The sequence below is a fragment of the Conger conger genome, chromosome 1, assembly GCF_963514075.1.
Source record: "Conger conger chromosome 1, fConCon1.1, whole genome shotgun sequence".
Classification (NCBI taxonomy): Eukaryota; Metazoa; Chordata; class Actinopteri; order Anguilliformes; family Congridae; genus Conger; species Conger conger.
This window is the reverse complement of record NC_083760.1, coordinates 17,329,771-17,352,134: the sequence shown is the minus strand read 5'-3', so window position 1 is coordinate 17,352,134 and position 22,364 is coordinate 17,329,771. Positions and strand designations below refer to the sequence as shown.

General features: G+C 45.7%; 1 protein-coding gene across 1 annotated transcript in view; it reads right to left on the bottom strand.

Moving 5' to 3' along the window:
* Positions 1–22,364, bottom strand: part of syne2b (spectrin repeat containing, nuclear envelope 2b) — a 137,055-nt gene that overhangs the window by 90,739 nt on the left and 23,952 nt on the right. The window contains exons 13-42 of the mRNA XM_061251223.1: positions 21,319–21,456; positions 20,746–20,910; positions 20,077–20,189; positions 19,813–19,981; positions 19,082–19,178; positions 17,357–17,550; positions 16,717–16,881; positions 16,274–16,411; positions 16,026–16,127; positions 15,676–15,849; positions 15,373–15,531; positions 12,435–15,242; positions 11,863–11,997; positions 11,018–11,164; positions 8,852–9,045; positions 8,278–8,365; positions 7,913–8,010; positions 7,562–7,682; positions 7,172–7,323; positions 6,689–6,839; positions 5,668–6,275; positions 5,189–5,335; positions 4,637–4,787; positions 3,206–3,364; positions 2,575–2,745; positions 2,010–2,111; positions 1,726–1,929; positions 1,120–1,327; positions 610–722; positions 88–293 (exon numbers count right to left, since the gene is read on the bottom strand). Of these exons, the coding sequence (XP_061107207.1) occupies positions 88–293; positions 610–722; positions 1,120–1,327; positions 1,726–1,929; positions 2,010–2,111; positions 2,575–2,745; positions 3,206–3,364; positions 4,637–4,787; positions 5,189–5,335; positions 5,668–6,275; positions 6,689–6,839; positions 7,172–7,323; positions 7,562–7,682; positions 7,913–8,010; positions 8,278–8,365; positions 8,852–9,045; positions 11,018–11,164; positions 11,863–11,997; positions 12,435–15,242; positions 15,373–15,531; positions 15,676–15,849; positions 16,026–16,127; positions 16,274–16,411; positions 16,717–16,881; positions 17,357–17,550; positions 19,082–19,178; positions 19,813–19,981; positions 20,077–20,189; positions 20,746–20,910; positions 21,319–21,456 (7,577 nt within the window). The remainder of the gene's footprint in view (positions 1–87; positions 294–609; positions 723–1,119; positions 1,328–1,725; positions 1,930–2,009; positions 2,112–2,574; positions 2,746–3,205; positions 3,365–4,636; positions 4,788–5,188; positions 5,336–5,667; positions 6,276–6,688; positions 6,840–7,171; positions 7,324–7,561; positions 7,683–7,912; positions 8,011–8,277; positions 8,366–8,851; positions 9,046–11,017; positions 11,165–11,862; positions 11,998–12,434; positions 15,243–15,372; positions 15,532–15,675; positions 15,850–16,025; positions 16,128–16,273; positions 16,412–16,716; positions 16,882–17,356; positions 17,551–19,081; positions 19,179–19,812; positions 19,982–20,076; positions 20,190–20,745; positions 20,911–21,318; positions 21,457–22,364) is intronic.

The window sequence follows — 22,364 nt, the reverse complement described above, 5'->3', positions numbered from 1 at the left end:
CAGCCGGATATAAACACAGATTAAACGCATCCAATTACAGCGCACACCTGTCTCATATTTCAAGGAAATCCGTGGTGAGGTGTGTACCTGTTGAGTGTGCCGAGGCAGGCCTCCAGGTGGTTGTGTCGGTCCTGGCAGTGTGCTCTGAATGTGGTCAGCTCCTTCTCCTGGTCCTGCAGCAAGACACTGAGTGGATCCAGCTGGTCGGAGTGGAGCTCCTCTCCAGCGTTGGCCAAACGCTCTTTCAGCCGAGCCAGCCTCCTCTCCCCCTCCTTAAACCCCAAGAATCCCTGCTGCAGAGATAGGAGATACGTCAGCACCTAAAAAAAAGTCTGTCTTAACAAGTGTTTTAGTCTTATAATGTAAAATAAAATCTTCTCTTTTTTTATCTCAGACAACATTATCTTGATTTTAGTAACTGTTTGAGTACTTTCCCAATTTTCAAATCTTGAAAAGAGTAAAACTGTCTCTCCTCATTTGTCTTATTTATAAAAAAGTAAGAGAAATATGATTTTATGTCTCAATATAAGAATTAAGTACTTGTTAGCACATCCGCCCAAAGGCCTTGTCGGGCAGCGTGTTCCTGGGGCGAACGGCAGTGGGACTCACAGTCAGTCTCTGCAGCGAAGCTTCCACGTCCTCCCTCTGCTCTGGGTTCTCAAAGCACTCGTTCACAGAGAGCTGGAGGTCCTGGAACCACTCCTCAAAGGCTTGGCAGTCATCTGGAACAGACAGAAAAGGTCCTGATGCTAAAGATATAATGAGAAACATATGACTTTATATGACTCTTATTCAGCAGCCACTTTTATCCAAAGTGACTCACAGTTGATTAGACTATGCAGGGGCCAGTCCTCCCCAGGAGCGTGTGGTTCAAGATCAAGGGCCTTGCCCAACAGCTTCACTGATCCTATTGTGGCTACACCGAAGTTTGAACCACCAAAACGTCCAGGTCCCCTTCAAGCACTATAGCCACTAGCCTATTTACCCTTTCAGGCTATTACTTCCCTTTACAGCCACTGAAAGGACTTAATTATCTGCCGTTTGGTCACAGTGGAATGCAGTAAAGCTATGATTGGCATTTGGGGTGTCCCCCCTCTGTCACCACCTGAGCCAACTCACCTTTGATGGCCCTGAGGAAGCCTCTCTCCACCTGCTCCTTCTTCTGAACGATGAGCTCCTGGGCGTGCCGGACGCTCTCTTTCAGCCGGGCCCCCTCAGCAGTGAGGGCCCGCAGGGCGTGAGGACTGGCCACGCCGGCCATGAGGCTGACCTCCTTCAGCAGGGAGTCGGCCTGCTCAGCCTCTGAGTGCAGGCGCTCCGACAGCTCCTGCAGAGACAGGCGTCCCAATACTCTTACAGCGCTATTCACCCGGTCTGACAAACGCTCCCTAACACTGCGACTACAGTTTTTCCCTTAAGGTTTTTCCGAAAACGATTCAAATAATTGTCATAAACCTGTGATATTCTTTGTCAAGGTCATCAGCATCCTTGCGAGATATCCCTCATGGAATCAGAACATACTGCAATATGCCGTATTATAAAACATATCAACATGATCAGAAAACATTGGAACACTTCACATATGAGTGAATATAAAGATTACTGTCATGGCTTTCAGATTATGATACATTTAATTAAAAGTTGCACTGCTGAGAAATACATTAATTATTACTATAGGATAACCGCACTTTGCAAATGGGTTTTCCCTGGGTTGAGACTGGGCACCTGGATCTGGGCGAGGAGCTGGGGGTTGTCTGTGGCACTGAGCGTGCTCATAGCAGCCTCGATGGCCTGCAGGGAGGACTGGCATTCGGAGATCCGCTCGGCGATGTCCCGCCTCACCGCCATCAGCTCCTGAAACACGTCGCTGTTGTCGGCGAACAGCTCCTTCACCTGCTCCATCTTCTTCCTCAGCTGGGTCTCCATCACCTGTGGGTGCGGTGGAGGTGAGAAAACACAGTCTCCGCTTCAGAGCACCGCCCAAGGGAGGCTGCTGAACTATTACTCGCCTGCAGCTCCAGCGGAGATTCTTTGTTTTGGAGGAGCTGCTGGATCTCAGAGGACTTCCTGTGGAAACGCTCAATGTTCTCATCCTGAGCCTGGATCTCATCCTGAGAACACAAGGGATTACGGGTACGCGCTTATTCCCTACACACGACTGGATTTAAACGTAAAATGCAATAGGAAGGCAACCCATTCACCCATTCATCCATCCATCCATTACCTAACCTGCTTATGCCTAGTTAGTGGCATTGGGGGGCTGGAAAATAGGCCTCCAATCAATCACAGGGCACACTCACCATTCACTCACATACTCATACCTAGGGGCAATTTAGACTCTCCAATTAACCTAACCTAGCGTCAACAGTGCTATGCACTGCACCACCGTGCCAACCCTTCACCCATTCAAAATAAAAATACAAAAAATTCAATATAGAGTAATCAGTTTCTTGCAACCTTTGTAGATGAGCAGGAGAATATGAAATTCAATCCAGTGTTTTAATGCATACTTCCTCACTTGTATAGCGGTCACAGGAATGTGAAATCCTGGTGTGGCCGGTGTGTTTACAGTACCTGCAGTGCTGTGACCTCGTCCTCACACTGGAAGGGGTGTCTCTCTTCGGCAAACATGGACATCTTTCTGTTCATCCAGCTGTCCACCTCTCCCCCCAGCAGCTGCAGTTTGTCCCACAGTTCCAGCCCCACGTGCAGGTTGTCCATATGGGAGTCTGTCTTCTCTGTCACCTGAAGACCAGGGAGTGTACAGGCATGTCATTATTCAGCTGCTGTGCTATTACTGAGAAATTTTGTCGGGAACAAGGCAAGTTGGAATTTTCAGAGGCCAGTGTTGCAAATGTGAGACAGATTGAGAAGATATTATCTCTTTAAAGCAATCTTCGTGAAATTTGAGGCAAGAGCAAGCTAGTGCGCCTTGGCACTCTTACAAACAGGTGGCTTCAGAAATTGGGTGAAAATGGGGGCAGATTAAAAGTTGTTTTTTTTTTTTGGAAGAATGAAGATCATTGGCAATGCCCTGGCTTGTGACCATTGAAACCATGTGGCTAACAGACTGAGTGCTACATAAGGACAGCATTAGCAGCTGTCTCCGTGTCTCACAGTGACAGGCTGCTGGATAATGCCAAGCAGCTGGGGTGCTACAGTTAGACCAATCACCACGAGACAAACAAAGAGGCGAGAGGCTCACGTCCAGCCAGCGGTCCACCAGGGCGTCAGCCTCGCTCTCAAACGGGGCGTCCGCACACTCGGGGATCTTCTTCAGCTGGGACTGCAGCTGCCTGCACACTCCCCTGATCTCCTCAACCCCCTCCCCAAGGCTGGCCAAGTCCTCCTTTATCCCATCGACCTGGAGGAAAGGACACACATGCATATTTGTACAAATGTATGTACAAACACGCACACACACAAAAACAAACACAAACACCTTATTTCCTAGGGGTGTTACAACTTTTACAGTTGCTAACAAGCATTTTTTTAAACAGAGTTTATTTTTTTCAAGACACTTCACAGTTAGAACCACAGTACTTACTCAAACTGTGAATGATTGCTTTGGCAAAAAAATCCATTCAGTGAACACAGTTGTCATTGTGTTCTTGAATGTATTTCTCATTTACGCTCAACCACAAAAAAAAAAAAAAACCTGTATATTTCTACAGCTAAATGTTTGCATACTCCATGTCAAAACTGATGCACTCAGGTTCCAAACACATAGGCTCAAATTCAAGTGGACAGCAAAGCCACTAAAACTATGTTGAAATGCATTAAAAACCCGAAACAAGCTTTCATAATGAATAACAATGTGCTGACTGAAGTCAATACAGATTGTCCCGCTGATTGCAAATTGGTTATTAAATATAATCACAGCTGATTCAGTTGGAGACCAGCCCAGGAGTTGAGAAATTTTCATCTCCAAAAATGGGACGGACCCAGGGAGAAAAGTCGGCGAAAGAGGAAGATAAATGGCTGGACAATGGAAGGGCAGAGGAACAGGAATGTGTGGTGACATTCAACACAGAGATAGGATGCCAGATGCCTGGATATATCAGCTGATGATTGCCAGGGATGGATCAGGCATCATGCACAAAGGTTAAACCAGCATTACTGTGCATGTGACCTCCATGTTGCTGTTCTTTAGATCATTGTGCAATGATTGACAAAGTATTCTGATTGGAAGAAAACTAGTGCTGATGTTTTGGCAGAATTATTTTTATTTTGAGACATTTTATTTTGCAGAGTTATGGTAGTTATGGTGCATTTGGAGCATGAAATGAACTGTTATGCCAGGCTGTGTGTTGGTACAGGGAATTGTATGAAGAGTTTTGACGAAGTGATCTCAGTAATGAAACATGCTTGTTAGCAATTGAAAAAAAAAAAACTGTAACAGAACTAACGAACAATCAGCCACTCTAGACACTAGGTATGCAGATGTTATCTCGTGCTAATGAAAGGTAATGAAAATGCACCAATATGAATATACAACAGGGAAGAAACAGTGACAGGCTCATGTTTTGCTGAGAAACAACATAAGGTACAGTGTGCCATCTAGTGGTGGATAAAATATTGAGCCATAAGGAATGACCCATGCATTTATCACATGAGTGCGTGGACTGGGGTATACCGTGGCTATGAGCCTCTGGAGGTTATCCTTGCCCATGTAAGAAGCCTGCTCACTGACGGTCTGTTCCGCCCTCTGCAGCGTGTTGCTAAGGCGACTGCGACAGCTCTGGAACTTCTTTAGCAGTTCCATTAGCACACGGGTCTGCTCCTGTCTGCAAAGCCGAACACAGAAACCCCAGTCATTCAGTCTGCAGATGGAGGGCATGGTGAGACAGTGTATTCAATTCAATTCAATTTTATTCGAGTAGCGCTTTCTACAGAAGGCCGTCACAAAGACGCTATACACAGTAACAGAAGGGCAAACTCCAGGCCTGAAGCTCCAAATAGCAAACGAGGTTAAAAACTTGGAGAGAAAAGCCCTCAAAAGGTTGTGAGAAGATAAAATTTACTGAAAGTGAGAATATGACCTGAAAGTATTTCCATCTATCACACTTTTCTGCTTTCCTAGCCCTCTATTCTTTCTTATTTCCCCTTTTTCTTATCATTCTTTATTCTTGTCCAACCCAATCCCTTCTTCCTCCATTTCCCCGCTCATTCTCTCTCACTCTCTCACCGCTCGTTCACAGCTCTCTGGGTGTCCTCCCACTGGCTCTCCAGCTCCTCCAGGTTGATATCACCCTCCCGAGCAGCGGTCTGCAGGTTGACCAGCTCTGTGCGGTGCCCAGCCAGCCGGCTCTCCACGTCAGTGAGTGCACGCATGCTGAAGGGGGCAGCAGAGTCAAAACAGTGAATGCACAGCCTTCTGACCGCAAAGCCGACCGGTCCTAACCTGGCCTTCAGACACTCGACAAAGCTCCCAACAGAACTAATATCCTTAAACGAGGTCAGTTATTTTCAATCTCAGTTTTTACTGCCTGCTGCTCATAGCTAACATGAGCTGGGGATATAAAGAGCTTGATTGTGTCAGCCCCTCTTTAAAATGTGATGTGAAATGTGAAATGTAAACGTGTTCTTATTCCTGGTTAAATAAAGGATAATCTAAAAGTGAAATCCCCCTCTGAGTGCGTGGTGTTGGGCACTGCGCTCACACACCGTTGCTGCACGGCGGGGAGCGTGGGCTCCTTCAGGCCCTGCCTCTCGGCCGCCTCTTGCAGCTCCATCAGCGCCCCCATCAGCGTCCTCCTCCTCAGGCCCAGGGAGCGCGTCTCCTGCTCCCTCCGCAGGCCCTGCTGCCGCCCGGCCAGGCCCGCGTCCGCCTCCTCCAGCCGGGCCTCCAGCGCCGACACCACGTCCAGGCAGGAGGCCGGGCCGGCGTCCTGGGTCACGCTGAGCCCGGCTCCCTCCAGCAGGCGGTCCAGCTGCGGGGCCTTGCCGGCCATGCTGCGGGCGCCCTGGCGCAGACGCGTCAGACGCGCGCGGCAGTCTCGCAGCACCTCGCCGTCCTCGCAGGGAGCCGCCCGCGTGCCGTCCACGTCCTGCGCCAGGGCGCGCAGCGACAGGAGGAAGCGGTCCAGCGCCCGCGACGCCGCCTCGCTCTTCTTCACCTGCTGCCGCAGCTGCTCCAGGGTCCGCCTGCAGCCCGCCGCCGCGCGGCTCACAGCCAGCCGGACCGCGGGGTCCGGGTCCCCCACAGCCGCGCTGTCCTCGCCGTCCAGCCTGGACAGCTGGGCCATCTCCTGCTGGATGTCCTCTTCCAGGGCCTGCGGAGAGTGGAGACATCAGGGTTACGGGTAAAATCGTGCAACTGAAAATATGGTAATTCTACATTCGATACTGTAACTCCGATAAACAAAAAAGCCATAGGAGAAAACAGCCTGAGGAAGAGAGCCTCAGCAGCACTCATGCAGAAGTGCAGTTAAGCCGTTTTTCACTATATTCTTTGCTTATTAGTTGGTATTGCCTGTTTGGGTAATCTTGTCCTCACTCCATTTGCATGTACTTCAAGTCTACATAACACTTTTTACAGTATGGTAATTTGATTAATCACCAACCATTCTGAAATATTTCACTATCTCTATTTCTGGGTAATTCTTAATTTAAGACTATAAGACTTACAAAAATACTTGTCTATTTCAGTATTTCAAGGTAGCTACTTGTTTGCACTTAAGAGAACCTTTATATCCTGCAGGCAGTGGGCGTCTGTAAGGGAGAAAGCCGTGACGTCCTTGGGTTTCCTGGTGTATTCGTCCAGGCGCTCAGAGATGTGACCGATCTGTTTCTCCCTTAGCTCAATCAGCTCAACTGCTGTTTGGAGGGACTTCATCCTGACACACAATAAAGACTGATTGTGTTTATTGTTGTGCGACAGAAGTGTGAGTACAGGGTGTTTCTTTGTGAAATCACATGTAATGAGAAATCTGTCACATAGATCATCGTAAACATTTTAAGTCTGTTTCAGACAGAACAGTAAAAAAAACAGATTATTTAAATTATAGAAATGAGAGAATTGCACATTCATTTTTTTCATGGTATGCCATAATTCAAGTACCTAGTGTCATACTGTATTCATAGATATTAAAGGTATATGGTATTGTATTGGAGATTCTTCAGTGACTGGCACACAGTATAGAGTGATTTGTGTAGTGCTGTATAGTACCTCCCCTGTAGAAAGATCTGCTGTCTTTGCCACTCCTGCATCAGTTCAGCCTTGTCCTGCTCCAATCGATGCTCTTCCCCTTTGAACTTGGAGCACTGGGAGGCCTGAAGCTCACACTCACTCCAGAGCTTCTCCGACTCCTTCTGCAGAGCCTGGGCCGCAGAGTTTACAGTTACGATCCGTCACACTCACTTTCACATTCGATATACCAGTATTGAAGGCATACGCAATTACAACCTTAATATTATGGATATTTTGCTGGCTGTACGAACCACATTCGGATGTGAGGTTAGGTATTCTAATGCAACCAGATAATTGCACTCCTAGACCAAATAAATCCAAGAAAACAAATTAATTTGAGCATGAGGAGGATTGTGGGATTGGTCAGACCTCCAAATCCTGCAGGTGGATTTTCAAATCAGCAGCAGAGACGTCATCTGTGGGAAATGACTGTAGACTCTGCTTGTTCTTGGCCAGTTGGGCCTGGAAGGTATTTCTTGAACCTTCATATCTGCATATGAAAAAACATAAGCTTGTATACTTCCTTTCTTTCTCACTCCATTGTGGCAAGGGTAGAGTCTCAAACCACTGTGAATTGGATTAGCAACAGTAAAATGACCTCATAGTCATGCTAAAACACACAATACTAAATCCCATAATTATTACCTTGCCTGTATCTTTAATTTTGCAGTGAAAAAAGCTTTTAGCTTTCAACAGATGGAAAGACATTCAATACCATACCTGCCCAATGCCTCCAGTTTGGCAGTCTGATCTTCAATTACAATTTTTTCAGCTTTCCTCACCTCCACTGTGTCTGCCCCGATAATCACCTGGGTAACCTGAAAATCATGTCCTCCATTAATGGAAATTCTATTGAATAACACATTCACATCCAATTACAGGGACTGAAAAATAGTCCCATATTAAAGCTTAAATATTTTAACCTTATTATCAAAATGCCGCCACCATTATATAACAAACCATTTGGATAATTTGTTGAAATATCAGAATTACTGTGCTTAATGCTACTGAGATCGTGTATTTAGCATTCATTGAAAAGGATGAGTGGGATTTACCAATGAGCAGGAAACAGAGCAGAGCAGTACCTGAGGTCTGGCTTTGTCACGTGGAGCGTCTAACAACATCGCAGAGTCTCTGTGCTCAGCCCTGTCTTTAGCAGGCTCTGCAGGGTGCCTACAAGATAACCCAAAAATAACAGGAGGTTAGCTAAGGGGAAGGGAGAACCACTACTTAGCACACACTTCAGTCTGGGCTAATGGACTCCCATATGCTTAATTAGAGACTCCCAAGAGGAATCTCACTTCTACTGATGGAACCAGCCTTTCATGTGGCAAAATATGCAAGAAAGACACATGAATTATAGGAATTACAGTATCTAGTCACTGGCAGGGCATTGATGATGTACTTTAGTTGATCTTGTGTCTTCCAATTAATTTGAGTCAGGGCAATTCAAGACAAAAGGTTTATTGGTGCAACCTTGATATCATGTATCTATGTACATTATGTGTGTGATTGTGTGTATTCATGTACGTCTTACATGTGCGAAAGGACAGAGACTTGTGGGACACTAAAAAGACCAAAGGCCACAACACTAGCAAAGAGTACACCACACAGGTTACACAACTCATATGCACACAGCGTCTCTGGTCTCTGTCTCACCCGGTGTCGAGAGGCAGTGGCTCCCTGTCTCCGCTGAACTGCCGCTGAATAGCTGCCAGTCGTCTCTCACACTCCTGGAGCTGGGCCTGGGCCAGCCGGTGGGCATCCTCTGGGCTCAGGGTGTCGCACAGCTCCTTCAGGACCTCCAGCTGCCGCCCTGCCAGGGCCAGATTTCCCTCCGGGGAGAAGCAGGTCTGGAGAGAGGAGAGCAGTGGTCACTCCACAGCCAACCAGGCACCAATGTGGACCCCAGGTACCCAAGGGCCAAAGCCACTCCACCCGTTAGTGTCGCCGAAGTGAATTAATCAAACCCATCAGCAAACCAGAGTACCCTGCACCCTCGCACCATGACTGCAACAATTACACGCAGAAAAAAGAGACTGAGAATGAACTGAGAATGGATAAAAGAGAAAGGTACAGTCAGGTCCATAAATATTTGGTCATTGATGAAGTTATTGTTCTTTTATTATTTCATTACTCTAATATCATGTCTATGGTAGACAGCTAAAATAACAAAAAACTTTCTCAATGTCCAAATATTTATGGACCTGACTGTATATCTGATTGATATGTGATTGAATTCAAATGTTCATTTTATTATTAAATTGCTTGTACAAAACATTAATTGTCTGTTCGGCCAAATATATCTAAAACCATTATAATGTATCTGTGGTGTGTATGCACAATACTGTAGGATAAATGCAGACATGTATTAAGACTCTATGCTTGTGCAATTAAAATCTACAATACATTCTATGAAACAATGATTTTTCAGTTTTGTTTTTGCATTTTACAAACTTGCCCACCCCATAGCTCCATTTGTTTATTCCATGCTTATATCAAAAACATTGCAGGCATGTAACATTATTCTGCATTCTTGGTAACTAGCAAAATATACAGCTAGTCAAATAATCTTATTATGAGAGTAATCCCCTGCTTTGTAAAACCTCTTGGGCAATAACTTATTTTAATAATAAATGTAATTTGATTACCTTGACTATAAATACTATTTAGTTAACATACTGTATTAGATAAGCAGTTGGAACTGTGACATGATTCGTGGGTAATGAAATACTGTTATCAACCCACACAGAAAAACAAACATTAAAAACATGAACATTCAGACACAGTACATCTGATCTTACCAGTTAAACAGCATACTGTACGTAAATACCTTGAGGTTACCATTATAAAAAATCATTCTTCTTGGCAAGGATACTAGGGTTAACCGCTTTGTGCTTGCAGTTGCCAAGTATCAGTTCAAAGGAGTCAATCTGTACAAGTAGTTTGAATATAATTTAAAGCCAACACAAAGAAGGAGTTGACAGTAGCAAGGTCAAACAGCTAGCCCATTATTATCAAGCTGAGAGAGACAAATGACACATGTGGCCACTGATATATAGTGTACAGGAACAGAATTCATAGCCACAATGTCAATTCAGACTTTCTGAATGAGCATTTATCTACTCAGGATTTATCAATATATTTAAAACCTATTTATATATTTAAAACCTATTTTTGCACGACTAAAACATGTACAACCAGTACATGGAAGTTTTGGTGTAGGGTTTGTAGTGAATCACGTTCATAAACCTGTTCAGACAGATGAGGTCTGCTTTTATGCTACTAAACCTTGGGGCTCATTGCTATGTTGATAACATTTCAGAAGCTCACCGGTGAGTGGCCAAACATGTTTGCCAACTGCTAGCAGTAACAAAAAGGTATGTCAGCTAGATCGCTGCCTGGGGCATGTTGCATTTTATACAGATTTGAATTCAGAGAAGCATGCTATCCATATGTTATATGTGATAAATGCAATGTGATAAATAATCATTGTTACTTTATATTCAAATTTGAATACATTATGCAACTGATGTACAGTCCAGTTAATAATAGGCTTAATGGATTAATAATCAGTTTGTCAATGCCACAGCCACAAACACTTCATAATAACAAATTATTTCAATTCAGATTCAAGTAAGGCATTTTACCTTTAACTTCGAATGACGACATGAGGCAAATATTACACACATATTGCATATTGGAACAAACACTGAATTCAATTTAGGGGAAGTGTTGAATTTCCACCAAACATAAGGATATGCATGCACATCGGACACCATAAAACCCATCCACCATGCTGGTTAGTATGAGACACTTCAGTACCTGGTGCTTGTGAACAAGATTAGAGTGAGCGCTGGATCTCTCTTTGTTAATATGCATCTCGCATTGCAAAGCAGCTGTGTGAAAGTTTCTTCGCTCAACCTCAAACTGTAAGTGCTTCGAAAATGCTTCTATCTCTAAACGCACAGCCTGGGTGAAAAGTGAAACATGCAAATTGCTTAGAATGACAAGATACAGACGCACATTAAGGTGTTACAGCAACACATATGAATGTTCCTCAGTGATGTTTGGCAATACACATTGGAATAATCACACTCCATTGTTTTTCTTTGTTTGAATTTTGAATTTCCATAAGCACCTTAAAGAGTAATGAAACTAGCTGAAAACATGTTCGTATGCCTACTTTAAAATGAGACTGCCGGCACCTGATTGGTTAGAGAATACTATATGCAAATAGTATTCACACACACCTACTCCACCCACCTCAGGAAGCATTTTTCAAAATTGTGAAGTAGGAGGAGACAGGCCTAAACACTGAGTGCAGTTACTCTTTAAATTCATGCATTTGAGTCATACGTAACAGGGGCAGGAAAGACTGATGCTCTATAAGATGGGGTGTGAATGATAAACATGATGTTTGGTCAGCATAGCACTATAATATCTGCATTTTCAACCATGCAAACACATACACATAACAATACAACATCATAATTTCCAACCATATAAACACATTCAGTTCCAAGAAAATATACAGATATACAGCACATATACACTCCATACTCATACACTGGATTTTTCCCCATAGTACACTAACATTGTCAAAATAAATGCGTTCTACGAGATGGTATTACATATTTTATTTTAGGCGCAAAGCCAAATCGGCCTACCTCCCACTGTGTCCTCACTGACTCGGTGAAGAATTCCAGGTCTCTCAGCTGAGCGACAGTGCAGAATGCCTCCATGCCTTCTGCTGCTCTCAGGAACTCCTCAAGGAGTTCCGTGTCCAATGTTTTCTTGGTCTCCTGGGAGTGGGAAGAGACTGTTAAGTATAATGTTCAACAGTTGCACAATTTTGAGATAGCAATAAGGAACGTACTGCTTCAACACAAATGCAATTGTTATGTGAGTGAATGTACAGTACTTTTAAAGTAGGGGTGCACAACTCTGGTCCTGGATGGGAGGTCTATGTACTGGTATTCCTTCAAACTAGTTACCATAGTTTTCTGACAGCTCTATATTGTAAACTACACTGGTTAATTCCTGTACAGATCTTTAGGAAGTATTTGCAGTCTGCGACTGTAGCTGGTGCTTTTACAAATGTCAGATCAAGATATGATTGAACAAATTAAATAATTATGAATACAAGGTGTTCCAAAAGATCCAGGTTGGCACAAAATCCTGAAATAGATTGCACCCATTTTAAAGCAACTCTTTTTCCCCAACAAAATGTGATGCCTACCTCCTTCCTTTCCATTTCCTTTTCTGAGATTTCTGTGTCATGGAACGTTGTAATAGCATCCAGGATGTGGTCTTGCAGGCAATGTTTAGCTTCCTCAAATCTGTCTCGAGCCAGTGCCTGTGCTTTGCTATAAGCCTCGGTATAAGCCTGATGTGGGGCTTGTGCCAGGGCTGGGGCCTTGGTACGGAGTACAGCTTGGGGCTGGGGTTGATCCTGGGGCTGGGCCTTTGCCTCTGGGTGAACTTGAGGCATTGGTTCAGTTTTGCCATGGGCAAGTGGCTGTAGCTGGACCTCAACCTGAACCTGAGACTTGGTCTGGGCCTGTGGTTCAGCCTGGACATGAACATGGATTTGGGTCTTTGTCTGGGATGGAGTCTGGTCTTGAATCTGGGCCCATGACTGAGGCTCGATCTGTCTGTGGGTCGGCGGATATGTTTGTGGAAATGTTTTTATTTCAGTATTCAGTGTCCATGGCTTAAGCTGAACCTGGGTGTGTACCTGGGATTGAGGCAATTGCTGGGGCTTGATTTGGGCTTGTTCCTCAATCTGTGTCCGTGACTGGGGCTGGATTTGAGATTGGGCCTGGGTCTGGCTTAATGGCTGGGACTGGACCTGACGATGGGTTTGAACCCTAATTTCAGCCTGGGCCTTGGCCCATGGCTGAGGATTGACCTGAGACTGAGTTGGTGGATAAACCTGTGGCGATCCTTCAGTTCTGGAATGAACCCATGGCTGAGGCTGGATCTTGGACTCGGTCTGGGGGTGAAATTGCACTTGATTCTGGGTATGGACCAACGGCTGAGCCTGGATCTGGGACTGGGGTTGAATCTGGACCTGGACTTGAGCCTGAGCCTGAACCTTAGGTTTAATTTGGACTTCAGTCTGAGACCTGGACTGAGGTTCAACGCTTGCTTGAGTCTGGACCTGGGCCTGGGGATGAAATTGGATGTGGTGGGTCTGGGGTGGAGCCTGGACCTGGGTCTGTGGTTCAGCCTGTACCTGGATCTGGGGTCGACCCTGGGCCTGAGGATGAAGTTGAATCTGGGTATGAGTCTGGATGTGTGCCTGTGGTTTAACCTGAACATGAGTATGAGCCTGGATGTAGGCTTTGGGTTTAACCTGAACTTGGGTATGAGCCGGGATGTGGGCTTGGGGTTGAACTTGGACCTGGGTCTTCGGATGAACCTGGACCTTGGGCTGAGGATGAGCCTGGATGTGGGCCTGGGGCTGAACCTGGGTTTGGAGATGAATCGGGATGTGAGGCTGGTGTTCAACCTGGACCTGGACTTGGGGATGAATCGGGATGTGAGCCTGGGGTTGAACCTTGAACTTGGGCTGAGGATGAGCCTGGACCTGCGTGTTGGGTGGAGGCTGGACCTGGGTGTTGGGTGGAGGCTGGACCTGAGCCTGATGATGAGCCTGGATGTAGGTCTGGGGTTGAACCTGGGCTTGGGAATGAATCGGGATGTGGGCTTGGGGTTGAACCTGGACCTGGGGCTGAGGATGAGCCTGAATATGGGCCTGGGGTTGAACCTGAGCTTGGAGATGAATCGGGATGTGAGCCTGGGGTTGAACCTGGACCTGGGCTTGGGGATGAATCGGGATGTGGGCCTGGGGTTGAACCTGGACCTGGGACTGAGGATGAGCCTGGATGTGGGCCTGGGGTTGAACCTGAGCTTGGAGATTAATCGGGATGCGGCCCTGGGGTTCAACCTGGACCTGGGCTTGGGGATGAATCGGGATGTGGGCCTGTGGTTCAACCTGGACCTTGGTCTGAGGATGAGCCTGGGCCTGGGTCTTGGGTGGAGCCTGAACTGGGGCCTGAGTTCGGACTTGAGTCTGGGTATGAACTAATGACTGCTCCTGAATCTTCTTTTGTGGCGCTACCGTTGTCTGTGTCCGAACCTGCGTTTGGGCCTTTTTTTGCATCCAGGGTCGATTCTTGGCACGTGACTGGAGCTTTTCAGCCTGTGACTGGGCAGAGATCTGGGAATGGTAATCAGGAACTGGGGACTTGGGTGAAGCTAGGGGAAAAGGTTGATCATGTGTTAGTGTAAGGACATGGGGCTTGATTTTGTGCTGAGTTGTATCCTGGGTGATCACATGAGGTTGGGGTTGTGGTAGAGGCTGGACAGAGGCCTTAGTGTCAGGCTGGACTGGATCCTCAGTGTAGGACTGAGGTTTAGACACTGCCTGGGCAGAAACTGGGGTGTGAAATGTGGTGTGAGTTTGTGGATGGGTTTCTACCTGAGGCTGTGACTGTGAGTGTGGCTTGGGCAGTGAGCGAGTGACTGCTTGTGCATATGTGAATGTTTGTAGTGGAGGTTGGGACTCTGAGTAATGCTGGATAAGGATCTGAGGCACAGCCTGGGGATGCAGCTGGGGTTGGGCCTGGTGCTGAGACAGGGCCTGGAGCTCAGCCAGAGCAGCAGGCTGAGCCAGAACTTGGGGCTCTTGAGTCTGCATCTGAGGATGAGGTGAGGGCTGGGGCTGGTGCCTTGTAAGAGGTATGGGATGAGCTAGAGGTTGGTGCTGTACTAGAGGCTCAAGTTGACCGAGGGGCTGGGGAAGTTCTTGGGGCAGGGGCTCCTCTTTAGGCTGGGGCTCATGCATATCGTGGGTCTCAGGCAGCGATTGTGTCTCAGTCATCATGACCTGGGCCTGGGTGACCGTGTGAAATTTGATGCCAGTTTGGGTTTGGGGCACTTCCTCTCTGTGTGATTGGATGAATATCTTAGAAGGAGGCTGATCTTCAGTGGGACTTCGGTCTCGTCTAGCCCCAATTGAGCTAAGCATCCCAACAGCTTCCTGGAAGTGCAGATAACAGGCAAAGGTTGGAAAGATCTATTCAGGACAGGCAAGGACCATCCTTATGACAGTCGATACCACTGGCTTTCAGAATAATTAGGCACCAAGAAAATGGAAGTGGACTAAATACCTGTGAGTGTGCAACAGCTGCTCTGACCCTGTCCTGCATTGCAGTTGCAATCAGGTACTGTAGAGGAGAGTTCTTCTGTGCAGTCATCACCATGACCTGGAGGTCTTGCTCCTCAGTCACTACTTGCCCCTCTAATTGCAAGGCTCGAGAGATGAACATCTAAAGGAACAAAAAGGCACATAATGAGCTGCGTGAACACAAATCCACAAAACGTATGACTCCATCGGGGGAGATCTGGTTGAGATGCCTTTACACCTTTACAGTGTGGATTTAAAGGATGGAAAATAATTTAGATGTGCTTACTCTGGCCCTGGGGTCCTGGTTCTGGCCATATTTCCATGCCTGCTTCAGGAGCTCGTAGAGATCCCTGGCCTCAGTTTCACAGTGCTGAAGTTCTGCCAGCCGTCCGTCCAGGCTGGACACACTCTGCTGCAGTTCCTCACACACCTGCTCTGCTCCGCAAAGTGTCTTCACCACCTGCACACACACACACACACACAGCACACATCTCATTGTTGATGTCAGTGAAGATATCACTTCTCAAAAAGTTATGAGCAGTATCCTTATGGTGGAGGGTGGTGCCTTCACAGTGGTGCCTATGAGCAGATTAAGCCTTAAATGTGGACAAAGAGAAGACAAGCACAATATTGCACCTCAGGGAGTGTGTGTCTGAGTTTCTGCAAAGTCTCAGCTGAGCAGTCTGGGAACTGGGCAAGAGCGTCACTGTCCACATCTTTTATCTTCTTCATCATGAACTGAAACAGAAACAGAATAAGTGCCCACACAAACCTCCATCAAACAGCCATGAGCACATCAATGATAATCAGACAATGATAATGAGATAGATATGGTTATGCTATGATATCCTACACAACTGACACACACACAAACAGGCAAGTACCTGTAGCCTCTTTCTGTAGGTACGCAAAGGGCCAGACAAAGCCTCCACTGGTTCCTTCAACAGCTGACTGGCCTCGCGGCAGAGTGCCTGCACAGCTTGGGGGCTGTGGGGGCTGGTGCTGGGCTGGGAAGCTCCAGCCTGGGCAGGGAGCAGGATCAAGTTTATTACACTGTGCTGGACCTTACAGTCACTTTAGCTTCAGAGATAAAGTTGGATGTGGATTCAATGATCTTATCCATTGTACAGCACAAGGATGTACTGTAGGTTAGTGGATAATCTTGCACTGGTAAACAACTGCTTATTATGCAGTACAACATGTAAGCACACTGCGGAACGTTTATACAGATGTACCAGAAACACTGATACAAATACATATCTGAGGTAATTATTTAGAGAATACAAATAATAGGATATAAGATACAATAGGAACCACCCACACTTACAAATGTGGTTCTCTTGACAAAGTCAGCCCAATGCATGTTGACTTTGCGCATTTCGTCTGCCAGGGTGCGGCTGGTCTGCGGACTTGTCACCTCTGTGAGAAAGTTCCCCACTTCATTCAGGTGGGCCTGGCGGCTGCTCCACTTTGACATACATTCAGGTGTCACCTGGTGAAGGAGGGGACAAGTCCCGGGATGAACAACCGCTCATTCAGAACAACAGACAAAAGAGAGCAGTTTCACCTAGCAAACAGACAAAGGCAACTCGCCTAAAGCAATGTCATTATAGATAATAACATCCAACGTTTCCAGTCACCTTTTGAACTTTTTTGTGTAGTACTACAGACGGCTCAGTTCACAATGTGCAATGCATTATTACACAAATGCTGATTACAGTGCAACACATTAAAATTAACTTCTCCAGACTCTCAACATCATTGGCCAGAATATCAAAAAAGGTGAGAATAAATTTGAATAAATGAAAAAAGATCCATAGGATACTTACAGTATTAATGTTAATTCAAAGTTAATTCACCTGCTAACTTTTCACATTGGCTACACCATACTAGATATATCAGTGAGTGCTATTTAGCCTTAGAAATGACGGTGTTTGTTGTAGGAGAGGACCAGCCCGGAGAGGTACCTCTGCTCTATGTGAATAGGACTGTGATTCCTGGGCAAGCCAGGCCTGCAGAGAGCTCAGGCAGTCACAGTAAGAGTCCCAGGCTGACATCACACGGCTCATTGTGCCCTTTGCCACTGGCACCGCCTCCAGACACCTGGCACTCTTGCCTTGCAGATCCTTCATCTGCTTGGTGATTTTCTCGGAGTCTGCAGCTGTGGGAAGCAGGGGCAGAGGTGGGGTCATGGGGGAGAGGACCGTTTTTGTTTGTGTGAGTAAGTGTGTGGGTGTGCGTTGTGTGTGTGTGTGTGTGTGCACGTGTATGTGTGTGTAGGCAGGGGGAGGTCATAAATCAGTAAACAACAGTGGGCTCCAGAATTATTGGTACCCATAGATGGTAATGCACATGTAATGCAAATCCACCTCTGGCAAGGATAACTGCACAGAGTCTGTAATATGAGGTTAAATAACACATTTGAATTTTGTTTTCAGATTCTTGCAATCTTTCACATTCTTTGGTTTGTGCTTATCAAGTGCCCTCTTCAGTTCAACCCACAGGTTTCAGATTGGATTGGATTGAGGTCTGGTGTCTGAGATGGCCATTGGAAAACGTCAATTTTGTTGTAACAGAACCATTCCAGTGTGAAATTTGAGGTATACTTTGGGTCATTGTCTTGCTGAAAAGTCCACCTACAGCCAAGTCTCAGTCTTGTGGTAGAGATTGTCAGCCAAAATTGCCTGATATTTGATAGAATCCATAATATCATTGATGTTAACCACTGCCCCAGTACCCTTGGAATTAAAACAGCCCCAGAATATCACTGATCCAGCATATTTCCCTGTGCCTTTCCCTGAGCCTCTTTTAGGCATCTCTGCTTCAACACCAAACATGGCAATGCAGTATCTGACAAATAATTGTGGAGCCCATTGTATTTTTTATCATACAATGTATGAATACAATACATTTTATTTTTAAAATCAATGAACACAATCTTTAAATTATGTTAAATAATGTGCACATGTAAATATTAATTCTGTCTGAACTACTAAAGATAATACTTTCAAAAGGGAACTGAAAGAGAGAGATGTGAAAAGTTGCCACTGTAGAAAACTAGAAATAAAAAAATCACTGCTTCAGCACCACACTCCACCATAAGGCTACAGTCTGTTAGCCATCTGAATTGTTTAACAATTACGACAACTGGGACAAAATTAATCTACCATGATAATTTATGTTTTCAGTTTTCATTTATGAAGTGGGAGGTATTTACTTTGCACATGGGAGGTAAGGTAAATGACAAGCTGCAATGTAGACCCACGCATTTTTCTTATAAAAGCACTTCTGTCCAAAAAGAGCAATTTCACAGTAGAATGGTTCCCCTGGGTCTCTGCCCATTTCCAAAATAATGAGAAGGTATGGTAGAAGTCCCATTCAATATATACTGTCTCCTTTTCCAAATTATCCAGGAGACTAAAGCCCTATTCACACAGGACTAGTACTGCCCGGGGACTTCATGTGATTTGTAATAATTGCAGAGGTTGTCAGTGACCCCATGTTAATCCCTTGTGAATCTGCCATGTTCGTAATTTGCAAAGTACAGATTCCACAGCAAATTACCTACCATATTTCTCATAAAACAGAGGTCATGATAATATTAGTCCCATGTGAATCAGCATTAAGTCTACCTTACAGCCTCATTTGGAGAACTCCCCAATGCACATGCATGCTCACGCTTACATTCTTACCCAGGGCAGATTTGCTAGTGTATTTGGCAGCAACAATTTTCAGCTTTAGAAGAGCAGCCTTCAACAGAGAGACCAGGCCCTGCTTGTCCACAGCCTCCTGAATAGTAAAAACGTACGTATGGCAGTTTTATCTCTGCATCACTGCACACAGGAGAACACACAATTACTTCCTTTACGTTTGCTCAACAACTACGTCTGCCACCCCTGAAGTGATCTCCACTGGAGTCTCCCATAAGAAGAACTCTGGGTCTATTTCCCCCCTAGCAGTGTGGCATTGGCCATTTAAGGTCAGATTTATTTCACTGTCTCTTAATTAAGCCCATGGTCTCTTAAATCCCTTGGTCCACAAACTATTACTGTAATTACACCCAGCATAACATGGTAATGAGATTGGTGTTATGGCTCAAATCCACTCCATAAATCTGAGGAGAAGGTTAACATTCCTCCTCCATTACAGCATTACAATAAGCTCCTGCTCACTGCGGAGCTTCACGAAAATCTGCAACATTACTACATTTACCCGACAAAAGAGCCAATAGCTTTAAACAATTAGCTTGACTGCTACATTGATTTCTTATAATGAGCACTGGCTTGCAAATCTTTATGGTGTCATTAAACTTGCATACTAATAAGGCATACTCAGATCTTATTTACACTTACTCTGTGATGAAATCTACCAATTTGAGAACAGAAAATGCTCAAGATGAGCCCAAGCCATTACGGCCACTCACATGCCAGTCCTGGAGCAGCACTCGAACCCCCTCTTGGGAGCAGTAGGGCCTGTTCCAGGAGCTCAGTCTGCTGTTGAGCTGGCCCAGGAGGTCCAGGGCTGTGTGCCGCTGTTCCTGGTACTCCAGTTTGATCCCGTGGTACTTGGCTGTGACACGGACGCTGGTGAACCTGTGGAGACGGAGCAATCAGTGAAAGTACAGTAACTTCTCCACTGGCCTACACAGGAGCCAGTAAACTTAAATTGCAGAGGCATCTGAACCGACCTTCTTTTGATTTCGTCCATTTTGTCCGTTGGAACCAGAATGGCGTGGTATTCGTCCACGTTCATGAAGGAGTTATAGGTTTTCAGGTGATGGCCCATTTCTTCCATTGAGGTCTGGCAAAAGAGACATTGATGCTTCATCTCAGTGCACAGATAGACAGGGACTGTGAGAACAGGAGAGTGAGATCACAGAGAGACAGGGACTGTGAGAACAGGAGAGTGAGATCACAGAGAGACAGGGACTGTGAGAACAGTTTCCTCAGTGGTGGAATGACTTGCCTACCACTGTCAGAACAGCAGAATCCCTCCCCCTATTTCGACACAGACTCAAAACCCACCTTTTCAAACTCTACCTTAGTCCTCCCTCCTGATTTCCCCTGCCCCTCCTTTCTGATATCCCTATCCTTGTCTAACCCCCCCCCCCCAAAAAAAAAAAAAAAAAAAAAATGCACTTATGATGACAACTATGTTTAGAACAGCATTTCATGTGTATTTTACTAGTTTCTGTATGTGATGCTTTGACTTATAGTAGAACCTATGCACTTGTAAGTCGCTTTGGATTAAAAGTGTCTGCCAAATGACTAAAATGTAAATGTAAGAACAGGAGAGTGAGATCACAGAGCGACAAGGACAGGGAGAACAGGAGAGTGAGATCACGGGGGACAGAGACCTTGAGGAGCTCCAGCTTCTCTCGGGCGTCTTCTGCGGCCCGGGCGTGGTCCTGCGTATCTTTGTCTTCGTCTGTCAGCGCCCCCTCCGCCCGCAGCAGCCACCTGCCCACCGAGTCCAGAGGACTGGGCAGACTCAGGTCCAGCTCAGTCTTGTACTCCCGCAGCTACAAACAAAAATATAAGATAGAAAAAAAGATTAAAAAAATAATTGAAATACCAGACACAAACATACATACAGTACAAATATTAATATACACAAGCAAACATATATGCACACAAATGCATATACAAAAATCACTGCCACCTTGGATTTAATATTTAATATTTAAGAACCAGCAACCACAGGAAAGGTCTGTTTGGAAGTTGAACACAAATGTTCATTGTACAAATACTGACCAGCCAGAAATATGTGAATGCCTATCAGGTTAATAACTGAATTTCCTATTTCAAATAATTTCCTCTAAAAATAACTCTTCATTTTTATTTTGACTTAAGTATGATCTACCTCTGTTCTGGGAAGTACCACATTGAGTGCCGGAGCTAAGTAGGACCAGGTCTGAGGTGCATCTCACCTTTTCAGCCAGGGCGTCCCAGGCTGCTCTCAGGGCACGCTGCTCCTCGCTCAGCTGGGGCGTGCGTCGCATGGCGGTCAGCAGGGGCATCACCGGCCGCCGCTGCTCATTAAAGGACACCACGAATGTCTGGAACACCTGGAGTCCAAACACACACACGCACACAGACACACACGCACGCACACATACACGGACACACACACAAACATATACGGACACACGTGCACACACACACATGCAGACACAGACACACACACACGCACACATACACAGACACAGACACAAACATATACAGACACACACACAAACATATACGGACACACATGCACACACACACACACACACACACACACTCACACACGCGGACACAGACACACATGCGCGCACACACACCCACACATACAGACACACACATACACAGACACCCACGTGCATACACACACTCACCCACACACAGACACACACATACATGAACACACACACGCACACAGACACACGCACACACAGAGACATACACACATACGCAGACACACGCACGCAGACACACACAGAGCACAGAGGTCAGACATCTTTGTATCTTCTAATTTTTGGAAAACCAGAATACTATTTCAGTATGTAATGCTAGACAGATTTAAATGACCATTAAGGGTGTAATATCTCATTAATAGATGCAAGCTACTTCATCTCAAGGGGTAAAGGGGTGCAAGCTATAATACTAGGACTTCTGTGCATAGGGGGAGTCTGTAGGGGAGAGCAGGGTCTGTTGTGACACAGGGTCCATTGTTACCCAATGCTTTTTTTTTCCAGATCAGAAACAAGCTAGCCTGCTGTAAATCACATTACACACCCCCACGCACTCTTCTACCTCAGATTTCAACGGACCAGTTTCCTGTCAATTTAGTGCTCAGAAAACATCTAATAACAATCCACCCCATGTCACAATGGACCCCGCTCTCCCCTACACTGCACACGGATGTGTCCTGCACATATACTGTACATCCTGTATGTGTGTACGTATCCATGGCAGCCTGCTCTCTTTCCAGAGG